Source organism: Malaclemys terrapin, chromosome 10, assembly GCF_027887155.1.
Source record: "Malaclemys terrapin pileata isolate rMalTer1 chromosome 10, rMalTer1.hap1, whole genome shotgun sequence".
NCBI lineage: Eukaryota > Metazoa > Chordata > Testudines > Emydidae > Malaclemys > Malaclemys terrapin.
Window position 1 is genome coordinate 7513328 of NC_071514.1, and position 12836 is coordinate 7526163.

Genomic DNA, 12836 nt, shown 5'->3' on the forward strand with positions numbered 1-12836 from the left:
CTATTGGGCTATCTGCTAAACCACGCTGCCCCCAATAACACAATATTTGGGGGCAGACAGAGGGGGCCAGGGAAGTGCAGATTTAAATAATCTTCACTTTCTTCTTGTGTGTTTAGGGTGATGTCCTGGAAAGGACCGTAAATCAATTATTAACGCTCCAATCCAGCAATTGGATCCCTGTGGCAGCCCCCACCAAGATGTGACCAGGGCCTGAGCTTGGTATCAGTGAACCAGACTTGACTGACAGTCCCTTGGGCCAGCTGGCGTAGCTTAGAGCAGCCTCTGGGGCCATACATAGAACCAGAAAACCAACCCCTCTTCTCTGCTGCGCCGAGCAGATCTTGGCCAGCGCAGAAAATCTGGCTTCCTGGGCCCAGTCCTTGGCTGCAGTCATGGAATGCAAGTTGATGTGTACAAGTGGGGGGGGAGGGGCTTTAAGCTATAAGCCACAGTTGTGCTCCTCTGATCCTGGCCACGCTACAGCAAGCCAATCTTTTGGCATAAGTAGCCTGAAGGCTGCCCCAGGAGGGCCTATTACAGATAGGGGTGCAGGAAAACACTGGTCATGCTCCCTGCATCAGAGCAGGGAGGGGCTGGTGTTGAAGCAACTACAATGGTTCTGTGCCACATAAGGATTCCCTTACCCAGAGCAGATCCTATGGAGACTGGGTCTGCTGGGTTCACTTTGCTTTGGGGAAGGTGGTACGAAGCTGTCTCAGGCTGCCCAGTTGTTACAAGGAGGCTTGTATTAAACCTCTTGATGGCGAAATCACTAGGGATTGGGGGAGTATTTGTGTGTTTCGGTAAAACTTTCTCCCCTGCTTTTCCAACAGCCCGTTAGGAGCAGGCTGTCTCCCGGAATGCCAGCCAGGCATGTATTTCAGCAAAGAGACCCGGAAATGCGAGAGGTGCCACGCGAGCTGCCAGACATGTGTCGGTACGTTCTTCATCTGCACGGGGTCCCGAGCCGTTCCTCCAAACAGCCTTAAACCCAGCCCTCTGTGCCTAAGCCGTGAGCTCGCTACTCTGCAATGCAACAGCACCTGTGCCTGGGCTCGAGGCCTTATTGCTCCTTTAGAGCATAAGGTGTGCTTTGAAGCAGCGTCGCTGGATCAGTGCAAAAATTAACCCAGCAGCTTGTGGAAGGAAAAGAAACGGCTGTGTGGGCTCAGGGCGTTTCGCTCGCTGTGCAAAGCCCAGCACAGCAAAGGGAAAGCGTCCCACCATGCTGCTTTTCCACGGGGATTGCGGCCCCGAGTCTTTAACAGTCCTTTTCAGGGTGTTTGATAGGGTTACCCCTATTGAAGAATTATCTCCACGTGAGCTATAAAAAGGCCACTCTTTTTTTTTTTCTTCTCCCCTCACCATCTGCATGTGCATGTATAGAAGTAAATGGGGCCTAAAAGTCACAACCAGGTTGAGCCCCATGGTGCTAGGTGCTGTACAAACATAAAGGGAGGTTCAGTTTGAGGTTGGGATGGTCACATTGCTCACAAGTGCCCAGCAAACCCTTTTCCGTGCTGTCGTGGATGCTGCGTATGCTGGATAGACAGCAGAAGCAGTTATCTCTTTCAAATGCTTTAGGGAGTTTTTGACATTTTTTTATTTTATTTTATTTTTTGTATTCTTACACCTGTGAAGCCAGGCGCTGTAGTTGAACAAGGCTCAGGGGGAGCCCTCTAAAAATGACCTAAGACAGCTTTTCGGCACATAAAAATGGCAAGAGTTTGAAGTCTGTTATCTCGGGTCATTGCATGATTGGTTAGAAAGGATTGCTTGGATTCTCCCCCACTGAAAAAGGATACAGCTCCCATTTATGCCATGGGCCCAAAATATCAGACTTTGAACCCATCCCTGAGGCAGGACTTCTACTGCCATTCCTGATCCTCGGGCCAGGTTAATTTGCGGGGGAGAGGAGAACTTTCACATCCTGCAGAACAGATTGACTTTACAAATAAAAATATGGTGGCTCTGGGGCTTGCACTAAATGCTGGGAGACGGGTTAGTGGGCAGAGTGCAGGTGAGGCAATCAGAGGGGAGTGATCGATTTATTCTCACGCCGCAACAGTGAGAGAAAAATTATTTTTAAAAGTAGGAAAATACTAATTGTGAAACCACAAACATTGGCCGGCGACTCAGACATTTGTTTTAACAATATGAACTGGGTTTTAAGCCAATTGTGTCCCTGTAAATATTACCTATCGAACAACTAAGCAGTAGATCAAGAGCACTTACCCTCTACCGCTAGCTCACCAGCCAAATTACATCCCTCTCATGTCTGGCAACTGTTTTCAAAGAGAGACACTCAGAACACTGGTGGTTGCGCAGGAGGTGAGGCCAAAGTCATGGTAATCAACAGTCACGTTTCAAGGCACTGGCTGACCTGCAAGGATCTGGAAGGAATTTTTTGCCACCCTTCTATAAGCCAGGCCAGCCTAGCAGAGTGAGGCTGCTGCAGGAAGGACCAACGCTGTACACGGGGCTGTCACTGGAAAAGGGAGAGGGTGGAGTGTCTACATGGGAGGGGAAGGTAGCAGGAGACAGAGCCTCTCAGCAGTGGGGAAGGATGGAGCAGAGATATGAAGGGAGAGGCGCAGTGGGGAAGCTGCCCTCCCCCCCGCCTCCCCCAGCACTGCAAGTAGCAGTGAGATGCAGGGCCAGAGCTCGGAAGAGGAGTCGGCAGAGCGACGCTGCGACCTCAAAGCTCGAGTGTTCGCCGAGCGAGCGCACTTGCAAAGTAGCCCTAACATCGCCGAATGGCCGTTTGCTTCAAACAGCCCAGCCCACGTTTTTGCCAGGTCAAAAGAAATGGCCGAGGTCGGGCACAGTGTAGCAGCAGATACCGGTCATGCACATGGGCCACTTCTGGGTTTCGAGCCCGTCCCCGCCTCCCAGTTGGGTCCATCCTACAGTCGATAGGAAGCCTCTCTTCCCTGGGGCCAGCAGGGCTCTGTTGCCAGTGGTGCACATGCCGCATGGCTTCTGCCCAGGGCCGTCCTTACCCATACGCAAAGTACGCAGCTGCGTAGGGCACCAGGAAATTTGGGGCACGCTGGTGCCCTGCGCAGCTGCGTGCTGCTCCAGCTCCTGCTCCACCTCTTCCCCATGGCCCCCGCCCCTGCTCCGCCCCCACTCTCCTGAGGACTGAAGCAGGGCCGGGCCTGCACTCACCAGTGGCGGGAAGTGCAGCGGCCCAGCCCCAGCCGCGCCACCGGTGAGTGCTGGGGCATTGTTCCCTCCCTGTTCCCCAAGCCAACCCTGCCCCCCCCCACAGGGGGGGGCTGCGTAGGGCCCCAGAATAGCTAGGGACGTCCCTGCTTCTGTTGCCTGGGGGAGGTGGGTTGGATCTAGCTGCGCTTGTGCTTAGTGGCTGGTCATTCGAAAGGCCACCAGGTCCAGCAATCATAAACCCAGGTTTATGATGCAGTGTGGATGCTAAAGTGCGGGCTTGGAAACACCAACTCCATAAGCCCAGGTCCCATAGACCCGGATTTACAATGCAGCATAGACATAACCCGAAGAGGTTGTGAGGAGTAGGGTGAGGTGGTGCCCCTTGCTGCCTCCTGGACACAGCATTTGCTTAGGTGTGTTGTGGAATGTTGATTTTCCTTTCCTCAAAGCGTCAGGAACTGGCTTCAGCCGGAGGAGGATGCTGGTGCAAGAAGAGAGGGAGAGATTGGTGGGCTGTGCTGTTACAGCAAACCCTGTGACCTTCCCTACTTACAGATTTTCTGCTTGCCTTTCCTGCCATCTTCTCCTGGCTCCGAACCTTCCCAACTGAAAGTTAACCATGTGCACGAAGGGCTGGCCGTGTAGGGGACAACGCTGGACTGGTACTTTGTCTTGGTGTCTCTGCCTGGGGTATCTAACAGCAGGGTCAAAAACACTGTCAGAAAGTCAGTGGAGATCAGAGGATGTGGGCACTTGAGGGCTTGGCCAGTGTGCGTGCTCCTAAAAATGTCAGGCTACACTTAGCTGCACATTCAGGCCTGTCGGCATCTCTTGAAGGTCCTTTCTAGCCAGGCTGTTGGGTTAGCTGGGTCTTCGCTGGGCCTGGGATGTGGGCATGAGCTGAGGAACCATTTAGAGTCCAGCTGAACCATTTAGAATCTCAGGCAGCTTGTTTATTCTGCCGCAGCCTTCTGGAACGGAGCAGACTGCTGTATGTATCCTAGTCCCGAGTGTCCCTGGCTCCCGTCCGACACAGTCATCGTAACACAATGTGGTAATTGTCTTTGTAGCCAACTATAATATTTCATGTCTCCCTTGTTCTCCCTAGGGCCAGGCAAAGAGGCATGCATACAATGCGCCAAAGATTTCCACCTGCACGAGTGGCGCTGTGTCTCTGCTTGCAGCCAGGGGTTTTACCCTGAGGCGGTGCCAGGTCTACCTTATAAAGTCTGCACAAGGTACAGTATCCTCTTGAGACCTTTCCCTTTGAAGTTAGTGTGATGAAATGCACAGGGAGCCATTCTTAATAGCTGACTGGATACATCGGCAATCGGAGTGGGGCTGCTGATAGCGTGTGTCACAGGGAACGAAGATAAAAATCCTCAAAACAACTGGCTGGTTGATGCTGTTTACTAGACCGACTAAAATAGTCAAACAAGCCCTGAGCTTTAGGAAATTCTTCACCGGAGCTGATTTTTCATATGGGTGACTAGTGAAAAGTGTCAGCGTGGAGCATTCTTAGATAGTCAACTCCTTGGGGACCGTCTGATTGTTCTATTTGTACAGCGCCTGGCACAATGGGGTCCTGGTCAATGACTAGGGCTCCCAGGGGATACAATAATACAAATAACAAATGAGCATAGTAAGTCCTGCCTCAGGACCAGGAGGCCCTGGGTTCTAAACACACACCAAGCTTTGGGCAAATAGGCACCACTGACCCTGATGTGGGTTGCTGCGCTCTCCTTCAAGGCAGATGTTAAACCCTTATTGCTGGGATGAAAATTAATACTTCTACAGTGCCCTTTGAAAAGGGGAACTCTGGTAGTCAGAAAACAAGGGCTGGTGCCTGAAGGTATGTTGAGCATAAACTAACTGCTCCATTTGCCTTCACAGCCAGTTCTCTAGCAGTGTTTAACGCATTCCTTTGCAAAGCACTGAGATGGCTTGTGCAGGAGAGGCGCTGTAAGAAACCAGATTCTAGTCCATTTGCAAACAGTAGTTTCTTGACCTAAGTGGAGACTCCCATTGAATTTCACCTAATTATATGTAAGGAATAAACGTTACTATTTAATAGTAGAACCAAATGTTCTAATTTCGCCAGGTAGTATCAAACCCAGTCGGCGGGTTTCATCCTTTTGGGAGGTTTCATCAGCACATCTAAATCGTGTCTCCTTTAGACAGGAGAAATGTCTGACCTTGCTTCTTTTTTTTCTGTATCGTCACCTTCCGCTTTAGCGCTTAAACTCTCTGTAGTTGATCCAAGCTGCCTTTCTTCCTCCAAAACCGGAGTAAAAAAAGTGATGCGGCGAAGAGATGTTGCACTTATTTATTCCCAGACAAAAAACTCTGAAACTGGAGCGTACATATCGTTAATTTAGAAACCCTGGGGATGTGGCAATTGTCCCCTGAAACAAGCATTACTGATCATGGCATCTCTACAGGGCAGAGTTAAGCTTGCTTAGGAGCATTAACTGCATTGCTGTACTTTAACATGGCTGGGTTTCTTTTAAGTTTTACCTCTGGATGTAAATTACAACATTCCTGTGTGGTTTTTAACCCTTAAATTCCCGATGTGTGTTCTCCAGCATAATGTTTTTTGTCTGTGAATATTAAAAATAGCTTTGTTTTAATCTTTTTGTTAAGAAGGTGAAGGAGGAGGGAAATAGCCGGGACCTCTTCCCCTCTCCTCCCCCCCCCCCATCACAGTTCCCCAAGGCCATCCGAGTATGGCAACTTATTAATCACTACTGACCAGAAACAAATGTGAAATGGAGGCGAAAGACTCCCGTGTCCTATCACCAGCCCAGTAAGAAGTTCAGCCCCTCATGGTTCAAGTTTTCCAAAGAGAAAGGGGCTGGTTCAGTCTAGATGTAAGTGGGTTCAAATCCATTCCCTTCAGTGCCCTGAGGCTGAATTTGCCCTGTGGTCTGTCGGGTCTCGACACTCAAATGATTGTGGTGCTGAGAGAAAATATTTGTGCGCTTGTCTCTTTGTCAGATGTGATGACAGCTGCTCAGCTTGTGAAGGCTCCAGGGATAACTGCGTCAAGTGTAAGGAAGGTTTCAATCTGCGCATCGGCTCATGCATCACAAATGTAACCTGCATGGATGGTACGTAACGAGAGGGTAAACATGGAATAAAGACCCCAGGCTGATACCCCAGTAGCACGGTTTTGTCTTAAAGCTGCCCTAAAGGGGTAGCTGGGGATTCCCCTGTCATCAGGGGTTCCCCAATGGTATAAAGTAATTGGAATCGGCTCTACATCACCCTCCCCCATCTCTGTAAATGCTGCTGTCAGGGCATGGCCAGTGCATGCTGTGCTCTGGTTATTCAGAGCCATTGAGCGGCCCATGGGGACTATTCCAGCTGGCATTAGTTAGAGCATCCCTGTGATTGCACTAACTTACACTGGCCCAAGGAGACAGGAAGGCTGAAAGGCAGCTTAGAGATACGTTTGCCTCCCCTGGTCTCCACGCACCCTGGTGCAGTTGAAGATTGAGCCTATAGATTGAGTACTCTCTGTACAGGGACCTGGGCCCAAATCCTCAGTCGCATTTAGACTCCATTGATTTCATTGGAAGTTAGACATCTAAATATCTTAGAGGATCTGGACCCTCCCCTTTCTGTAGGTCTGCAGGGTGCCTAGGATGCCGTCAGATAATAATAATAAAAAGCTTCCTAGAATTCAAGTGGAACTGGTCTTGGAATCAAACCAGAGAATAGATGAGAGACATGTATAGGGACATAAGGAAAAATCCTTCAGCTGCACCTTTCCCAATTATCTACATTCCCAAGAAGCCCCTGGCTGTAGTCAACAAAATGCTCCTGATTCTTCATTCTTTCCTCACAACAAAAACAGGGAGAATGTTGGATGCTGTGATTTCATATTTATGGAACGTATAATTGACCTACTCGAATTAAATCAAGTTACAGAATTCCTGACCTGAAACAGCACTATGATTTCTCCCATCTACACAATGATTGCTATAGAAACACAGGTTACCCAGCAAGGCTGATAAGCGTTTGCTTATTGCTCAAGTACACACACGTGTTTGCATTTCATTATATTTCATCCTTGGACTAATTCTCCCACTCATCGCAAAGTGTCTCCATTCCTTTATTACAAACAGGTGGCGATACCCCTAAAAAGTGACTTCTTTTCAATTCTCTCTCCTCAAGCACTGGAACAAATTGCATTGCCTGTTACCTGTGAGGGGTTGTTTATTTAAAATGTTAATCTGTTTTCTCAGATTCTCCTATTCCTGAACGCAGCCCCTCAGCTTTCAAGACCCTCTGTGAGATTATGAAATCAAAAAAGCTCTGTGAAATGAAGCTATTCATACAGTTGTGCTGTCAGACATGTCTCATGGCTGGATAAAGTCCATTATCTGCATCCAGGAATTCCACCACCCTGCAAGTCCAGTTTGCCAAACCTTTAGGACAAAAGTTTATTTTTTCAACTTTGGGAGAGTTTACATGGTGCTGCCTAACATCAGTTTGATAGCTTTAATATCTCTGTCAATTTGTTTCTATAGCAACATAATGAATAGCATTAAATCTAGGTAGGATCTTATTCTTGGTAATTAAGGCCTCAAAGATACAAAACAAATGGCAATATTAATACTCTCAAATGCTTCTCATGGATGGGGACTGATGTGTGATCTAGACACCTCACCTTGTTTCTTAGTCAAAATCCTTCTGATTCAACCATTCCAAGGGCATAGCAGGAGATCAGGACTCGAAAGCACCACGGATTTCTGTGTCTCTGAGAAGAAGAAGCTATTAATGGTTAAACACTTTCTGTTCTTCTATGTTAGCTCATGACTGATAAAAATCCACGTTACAAAAAAAGAGTAGTACGGTATTTTTCTGTTCTTTACATATGTAAAATGATGAACTGTGTAATCTGAACTAAATAATCCGCTCGATGAAAGCTCTAAAGCAAAGTATTCAGGTTACTCGTTGGCTTCTGTTGTTAACTGTTTCTGTCTGGCCATAAATTTGACAATAACTGGAGACTTGAGAATCATATTCAGAGTTGGTTTAAGAGGGACAATCCAGTGCCCCTGCTAGCGCTGTTGGAATTTAGCCCATAGTGTCTGTTGGGGCCCTCAACCTGCCAGCTGTTGCATGCAAGCGGATCCATGTCCCCGCACAGAGCCCCACTGATTCAGTGGGAGGCTGGCCAGACATAAGGGTCCATCCACATGGTTCAGGAGTCGAATCCATTTCTCTTCTGAAATAGTGATTAAGTTGTTGATGAACTCCGTTGTAATCATTGAAACCAGTTAGGTTCTTCCTCTCCTAGCTAAATGAGATGGTTTTCCTATATTTTTACCCTCCAGCACTTTGCATCAAAGCCTCTTTTATATGACAACACTTTGATGGACTTAACACCTCTCTCTAAGAAATCCCAATGCCGATGATCCGGTCAGGAAACGCCTTCCCTATCCAGCTCAGTTCTCTAAAACAAATCAGAATCTCTTCACTCTGTCTCCAAACAGAATGTCATGTGGTGTTTGTATAATTGTTTAAAGTTTATTTGGCTATGTTGTCCTGAGATTTTTTTGTAATAACTTATACTGTATTTCTCCAGAGATTATTAATTATTATTGTTATTATTTTTATGGGAAGTGGGGAATCTTTTATGTGTCTTATTCATGTGTTTCCCCTTCTCCGGGACCTCTGTTGCCAGACTTTATAAAGATATTCTTTTCATAAGACGTATGTAGACGATACTTCTTATGTTGCATGTTCTGATTTTCATTGTTAATAGTTTTAACAAGTTCAACCTTCTGCCAACAAAATTCACAGTAAAAGCTTTATCAGTTCTTTATGAAGCAGGAAGAATCCATTTTTTTTTTAATTCAAATTATTTTCACCCTGTCTGGGCCTGTCCAATAAAACCTCAGCCAGGTGAACAGGGGATGGCCAAATGTCATTGTTCATAAAACTGAATGGAGCAACAACCACGTAAAGGCAAAGCTTCTATGAACTGACCATAAAATTAATAAATTGTTTACATCTACTGATGAGTGAGTCTGTACTCTTTCCAAGATGCCAAAGTAAATGGATTTATCTTGTCATTCAGGCCAGAGTTAGATCAAGTCTGTGATGTTTCTGTGAAGTCTTTTTTATTTTGTTGGACACAGAAGCTGGATGGATCAGGGTCAAAAGTCAGTTGTCCGAGATAGTTAACTCCCCAGCAAACAATGTACTTACTACTGGAGATGCATTTCTCTGCAGAGGGGCACACACCCATTCTCATTAACTATTACCAATGGCTTGTACCTCCAGAGGAAGCTCAGATCGCGCAAAAATCCAAGGTACTTACTAATGATGATTTGCGCATTGCACTTTTCATCCTGAAGGCTCCCAAACGGCTTTGCAAACCTGCATACAAACCACACATAGCATGGCAGCTAGCAACACACAGCAACCGGATGGGATTGTCATGGCAGAAAGTGAAAAACATCACATTTAGGTAGGCAGAACAAAATTACCCAAGTTGGAATTTCGCCAGGACCTAGAGGTGAAGACCCTTCCACCTAAGAAAAGTTCTAGGCAATTTTTAATGAGCCCTGGTGCTCAGGACCTTGCTTTTACGCTGAAAGATATACGCTCCAGCGGTATGGTGCCCTCTAAGGCCAGGCTGGGGCATCCTTTCAGTACTGATTCCGAGAGAAACAAATGCCCACCACTACTTCCTGCAGCATCTGGCTGTTCTTCAGTTCCCCATCCAGGCACTAACCCGGACAGCCCGGCTTATTTGGTGAGCTCTGTTGGAATTGCAGCACAAGGCGATGTGGCTGCAGGCTTTGAACTAAATGAAAGTAAAAGCATTATCCTATCACTGCAGCCAGAGTACGAAACCAACATGCCTTGCTGTAACAATCTAACTCCAGAGGATGGGACGTATATCATTGTGTTGGTGGGACAGTTCAAATGGACTCCCAGGCTCAGTACGGCTTTACTGTGGTGGTGTAGATCCAATTTTTGACCTGGTGAAGGCCTGGCTTCTTTGTTTGCAGGTGCAAAGCTTGAGTATTTGCACCTTTGTCAGGTAGGAAAGGGCACAAGTGTTCAGAGTTGTGCCTGCAGTTCAACTGTGGGTGCAAATTGTGTAGGTGTTTCCATGTGGAATTCAAGGTGGTGGTTTTAACTTAGCAGGCCCTAAAATGGTCATTTACTTGTGCAATTACTTCTCTCCCCATGACTTACTGCCACAGGTGAGATTAGCAGAGGTGTTCGAACTGGATCTCCCTCAGTTTATTTTCCCTTGGTGAAATTCAATGGCTTGCGTTTATGCAGAAGGTCAGACAAGACAATCACAAGGGGCCCTTCTGGCCTTAAAAATCAATGGAGTTTTGCCATTGACCTCAATGAAGCAAGGATTTCACCCTATGAATCTATAAACATGATGAAGCTGAGTGGGGTGTTCTCTGTGAGAGGACCTGGGCTTTGGAATCCACCCCACTGCGGGCCACCAGGATCCAGATTTGTTAACCTTTTGGGCCTACTGCAAGGCCCGTCTTTTTCCTATTTGCTCTACAGCTGTTGAAGAGGGGGCTGTCTGGGGGGTTAAATTTATGGACAGCCCTTTGTTCATTATGTTTGTTTTGTCATTTTTAATTAGCGGCCAGGAGTCTGGGGCAATGGATGGTTGGAGCTATGCTTTATAAACTGAAGAAAGAAATTAAAATTTGCACTCACAAATGGGAAGATGCCCCCTCAAAAATGTTCCACTTTGTGTATAAATATAGATGTGTTCACATTTACTGCATAATTCACTGTCTATTTCTAGTTCCTTTTGCTATATAGTATACTCGTTTTGACCAAGTGGCAGAAAGGGAGTGGAGAATGATCACAAACGCTAAGCCAGCTCCTCTGCCTCTCTCCTTGCATCCCCTAAAGCATGGGGTATAACAAGGAGGGGCTAGAGAGGGACAGTGGCTAGAGTGTGATGCTCTCTGCAATTCCCATTTGGCAGATTGTTCCTTGGGAGCCACCAGTTTGTTAGAGTAGCCCCCTGACTCTACCCTGAGTGCAGGGCCAGGCAGCAAATGAGGGAGCTGATCCAGCTCCCAGACTGGACCCACGTCCCTGCTGTGCCCAGCAGAGAACCTGCCCCATCAAGTCTTGCTGCACCAAAGCTGTGTGGCCCCATTTACAACTTAGTTAAATGTTTCCAGAACCTTGAAACCCGGCGAACAGCCAATGAGCTAATCACATGTCAACTTTCATTTTAAAAAGTGAATGTTGGTGAGTTCCCCGCATAAAGTGGAAGAAAATAAGTAAACGGGTGGGTGCCTTTAACAAAGGGGTGACTGTTAAAAAGTGCATTGTAGCTTGGACACAAAGGGAGAATGTCCCAATGCTGCCGGCAGCATGTTTCCAGCTTAGCTTTCAAGGCCTGGAGACAGCAGCTGGTGGTAGAAAGGCCAACGTAACCTTAGCAAATACCTGAGCAGGAAGGTGTTTATGGGGACTGATGTTGTTCAACACCAACTTCCGGTGCTGTGTTTGAACTAAGCAAGAGCAAGCATCCGCACTTGTAATTGGAGGTGGCGGGGGCAGTTGCTGAACTGATGGTTCATGTACGTTCACGCTGGGGGAAAGGTGTGGCATCTGTTCAGATCCAGCTGTGTCCAAAGGAAACCGCCGTTCTAGGCAGGATGCCGCCAGGCATTTGTACAGAGGAAGTTCTCTCACCCTTCATTACTTTCAAAAGTGGGGTAGAACAAGGTGTTAAGCAGCGCAGCACTCTATGGTCTCACGCACAGCTTTGCCGATGCACCCTGATCCTAGGGTGACCAGATGTCCCGATTTTATAGGGACAGTCCCGATTTTTCACACTTGCTGTCTGGTCACCCTACCTGATCTTCACCGGCAGACAGCCCGACTATCCTAGTCCTGGGTCACCCCCCTAGTCTGGCAACGCGCCTCGCTCCTCGCCTGATGTCTAATGCTAGGGCACCACCGTGTGGGGCTCCGTGACAAGTCCGTTCGACAAGAGACAAATATTATTTTTGCCACAGAAAACTCCAGGCGTCCAACGAGGGTGTGACCAGCCAGCCAGTGTGAAACACCGGGAGGGGGGGGGGGGGAATAGGAGCCTATATAAGAAAAAGACCCAAAAATCAGGACTGTCCCTATAAAGTGGGGACATCTGGTCACCCTACTTCCCCCTGCCATCTCCCCCTTTCACCCAGGCAGCGCCAGCCAGAGACTCGGATCCCAGGCGAGACCACGTGTCGGGGGGGCGGGGGGGGGGTTCCCACATGCTTTTTGGGCCTGTTGAGCGCACTTCGCTACAAGAAACTCAGCGCCGTGTGGAACACTCGAGGCTTTACCTCGTCTCGTAACGTCCCCCAGTTTCAAGGCCAAAAGGCGCCGCTAGGCTCGGAGCTGCCTCACGGGGCCGGCCGGAGGGTCTCACCGAATGGCGCCTGCAGCGGGCCCGTCGGGGAACCTCAGTGTAGGCAGATTTCACAGCTTGAGGGACAGAGTTCAAGTGGGGGGGGGGGGGCTGCCTCCGTTGCTATGGCGATGGCAGGCGGGGCGCAGAAGCGGGCGCTCGTAGGCTCGGCGCTCGGCCCGTGCCTGCCGGCTCGGGGGCTCGGCGCTCGGCCCGCACGGGGTTTGTCCTGCGCAGCGCGGCGCGG

At 48.3% G+C, this 12836-nt stretch overlaps 1 protein-coding gene across 3 annotated transcripts in view; it reads left to right on the top strand.

The window, feature by feature from the left end:
* The window catches only part of PCSK6 (proprotein convertase subtilisin/kexin type 6), a 139961-nt gene extending 130762 nt beyond the window's left edge, over positions 1-9199 (top strand). For all 3 annotated transcript variants that reach the window (XM_054042656.1, XM_054042654.1, XM_054042655.1), the window contains 4 exons: positions 834-937; positions 4280-4409; positions 6169-6281; positions 7422-9199. In XM_054042656.1, the coding sequence (XP_053898631.1) occupies positions 834-937; positions 4280-4409; positions 6169-6281; positions 7422-7549 (475 nt within the window). In that variant the 3' untranslated portion in view covers positions 7550-9199. The remainder of the gene's footprint in view (positions 1-833; positions 938-4279; positions 4410-6168; positions 6282-7421) is intronic.
* Positions 9200-12836: the final 3637 nt, after the last annotated feature.